This window comes from Mus caroli, chromosome 2, assembly GCF_900094665.2.
Source record: "Mus caroli chromosome 2, CAROLI_EIJ_v1.1, whole genome shotgun sequence".
NCBI classification, from domain to species: domain Eukaryota; kingdom Metazoa; phylum Chordata; class Mammalia; order Rodentia; family Muridae; genus Mus; species Mus caroli.
This window is the reverse complement of record NC_034571.1, coordinates 2,697,491-2,699,565: the sequence shown is the minus strand read 5'-3', so window position 1 is coordinate 2,699,565 and position 2,075 is coordinate 2,697,491. Positions and strand designations below refer to the sequence as shown.

Genomic DNA, 2,075 nt, shown 5'->3' with positions numbered 1-2,075 from the left:
GAAGTGGCTGGAACACTATCTTCCTCCAGGTTCTTTTTATGAGAAACTTTCATTCTTTTCTGCGGGGGACAATCAGTGATGGGAGCAACGCATCTCTTGGCTTTCATTTCAATAGAGGCAACATGGTTTTTCTCTTTCTGCTCCAAATCCTTCTGAGCAGAGAGTCTAATAGATCTTCTCTGAGGCTGGACAGGAGTATTTCCTGATGCAGCTCTCTTAGCATTCAGGGAAGAACAATCATTTGATGGGATAGACTGTTTCTGAAGATTTTCCTTTTCTGTCTCTTTGTGGTAAGTGTTGTCAACTGCCTTTAACGGTGTGACGAAGCCCTGTTGAAGTTTGGCTTTTCTCAAGGAATTCTTCCCCTGAAAAGGTTCTCCTATTCCGCTTTGGCGAAGAAACTTGTTCTCCAAGTTGGCCTTCTCATCAAACCATGAGTCTATATTTTCAGTATCTTCTTCAGCATCCAAAGACGAAAAATTGATAAAGTCGGTGGGGGCATCGAAAGAGTAAGTAGTCGGGACTTGTGACATTGCCCCAACTTAGTGCAGAAAAACAAGCTTTTTCCAGGATTCTAATACTCTCCTCAATAGACTGTCTTCTGACACAATTTGTCTCTTGAGTCCACCTCTCTTACAACCTTGCTCAAAGCCACAATCAAGTTCTCAAGTCTCTTGAATTCTTGCAGTCTGGCAGACACTTCTCATGAAGAACCTTCACCCTACTTTCCCGGTTTCAGCTTGCACCAACTCTAGGAGTCCAGCGACTCACGGGCGCGTCCCTCTCTCTCTTTATTTTTATTTTTGAGATAGTTCTGGCTAGCCTAGAACTCTCTGTGTAGAGCAGGCTGGTCTTGAACTCAGAGGTCTCTCTGTCTCTGTCTTCTGAGTGCTGGGAATTAAGGTGTGTACCACCATGCCAGACTATTATTTGCATTTTAGAATAATGCTGCAGTTATTTAGCATTTTTCTAGTATTTGCCCCCTTTCTTTCTGTGACAGGTCCCCTCCTGTCTGCAGCTGGCTCTATCATTGTGCCAGCTCTTTCACCCTTTCCCTCCCGTTCTTTTCTGCATCCTTCAGTCCTTCTTTCTTGTGCTGAGCCTTATGAATCTTGTTACTTCGTTACTACTTATATAAATCTGTAAATTTAATAAGAATAATAGTGTATATTTAAGTTTAAAAAAACATAATGTACCTTTATTCTCTTATCTTTTGGTTTCTTAAATTAAAAGATATTAAAACTCTAAATAAGATGGAATTTAATATATTTAAAAAATATTTTTGTCTTGCTCTTTCTAAATTTCTTCCTATGCTGCATCTCACAAGTTTATTATTTCTTGTTACAGTTTTCCCTGACTGAGCTATGAAAATGTCTTCTGTCTTTCTACCTTTATCTCAGCCACATTCTGAATTGTGTTGCAGAAAGGGACATTTGAATTATTTCATATGAAACACTACTGTATTTTCTTTCCTCTTAAAAATGTTAGTTTTTTAATCTGCTATCCATAATTATGCATGTTTAATGTTTAGTGAGAACTAGAGCTTCAATTATGTAGCGAGTAAGTTGAAATATTAAAAATAATGAATTTTGCTTAAAATGACACATTATTCTTAGCAAAATAAAAATCTCCACCCTGTAAGAACCATTTTACTCAAATTTCTTATGTTTTCCATATATTTCCTATTTGGGAAAAATATTCTGAAATTAATTTCTCTAATTTACCTATATTACCTTGGAAGTTTTACTGTTTTTTGGGGGGGAGGGGTTCGAGACAGGGTTTCTCTGTGTAGCCCTGGCTGCCCTGGAACTCACTCTGTAGAGCAGGCTGGCCCTGGCCTCGAACTCAGAAATCCGCCTGCCTCTGCCTCTTGAGTGCTGGGATTAAAGGAGTGCGCCACCACCACCTGGCCTAAAAAGGTTTCTTTCTGAGAGAGACAGATAAAAGAGTTTATACCTCGGCCGGGCGTGGTGGCTCACGCCTTTAATCCCAGCACTGGGGAGGCAGAGGCAGGCGGATTTCTGAGTTCGAGGCCAGCCTGGTCTACAAAGTGAGTTCCAGGACAGCCAGGGCTA

The 2,075-nt window shown here is 40.4% G+C and overlaps 1 protein-coding gene across 1 annotated transcript in view; it reads right to left on the bottom strand.

Moving 5' to 3' along the window:
* Positions 1-625, bottom strand: part of LOC110290294 (targeting protein for Xklp2-like) — a 2,397-nt gene extending 1,772 nt beyond the window's left edge. Inside the window, 1 exon segment of the mRNA XM_021156821.2 lies at positions 1-625. This exon segment is cut by the window's left edge and continues 33 nt beyond it. Within this exon segment, the coding sequence (XP_021012480.1) occupies positions 1-533 (533 nt within the window). The 5' untranslated portion in view covers positions 534-625.
* Between the last annotated feature and the right edge of the window lie 1,450 nt (positions 626-2,075).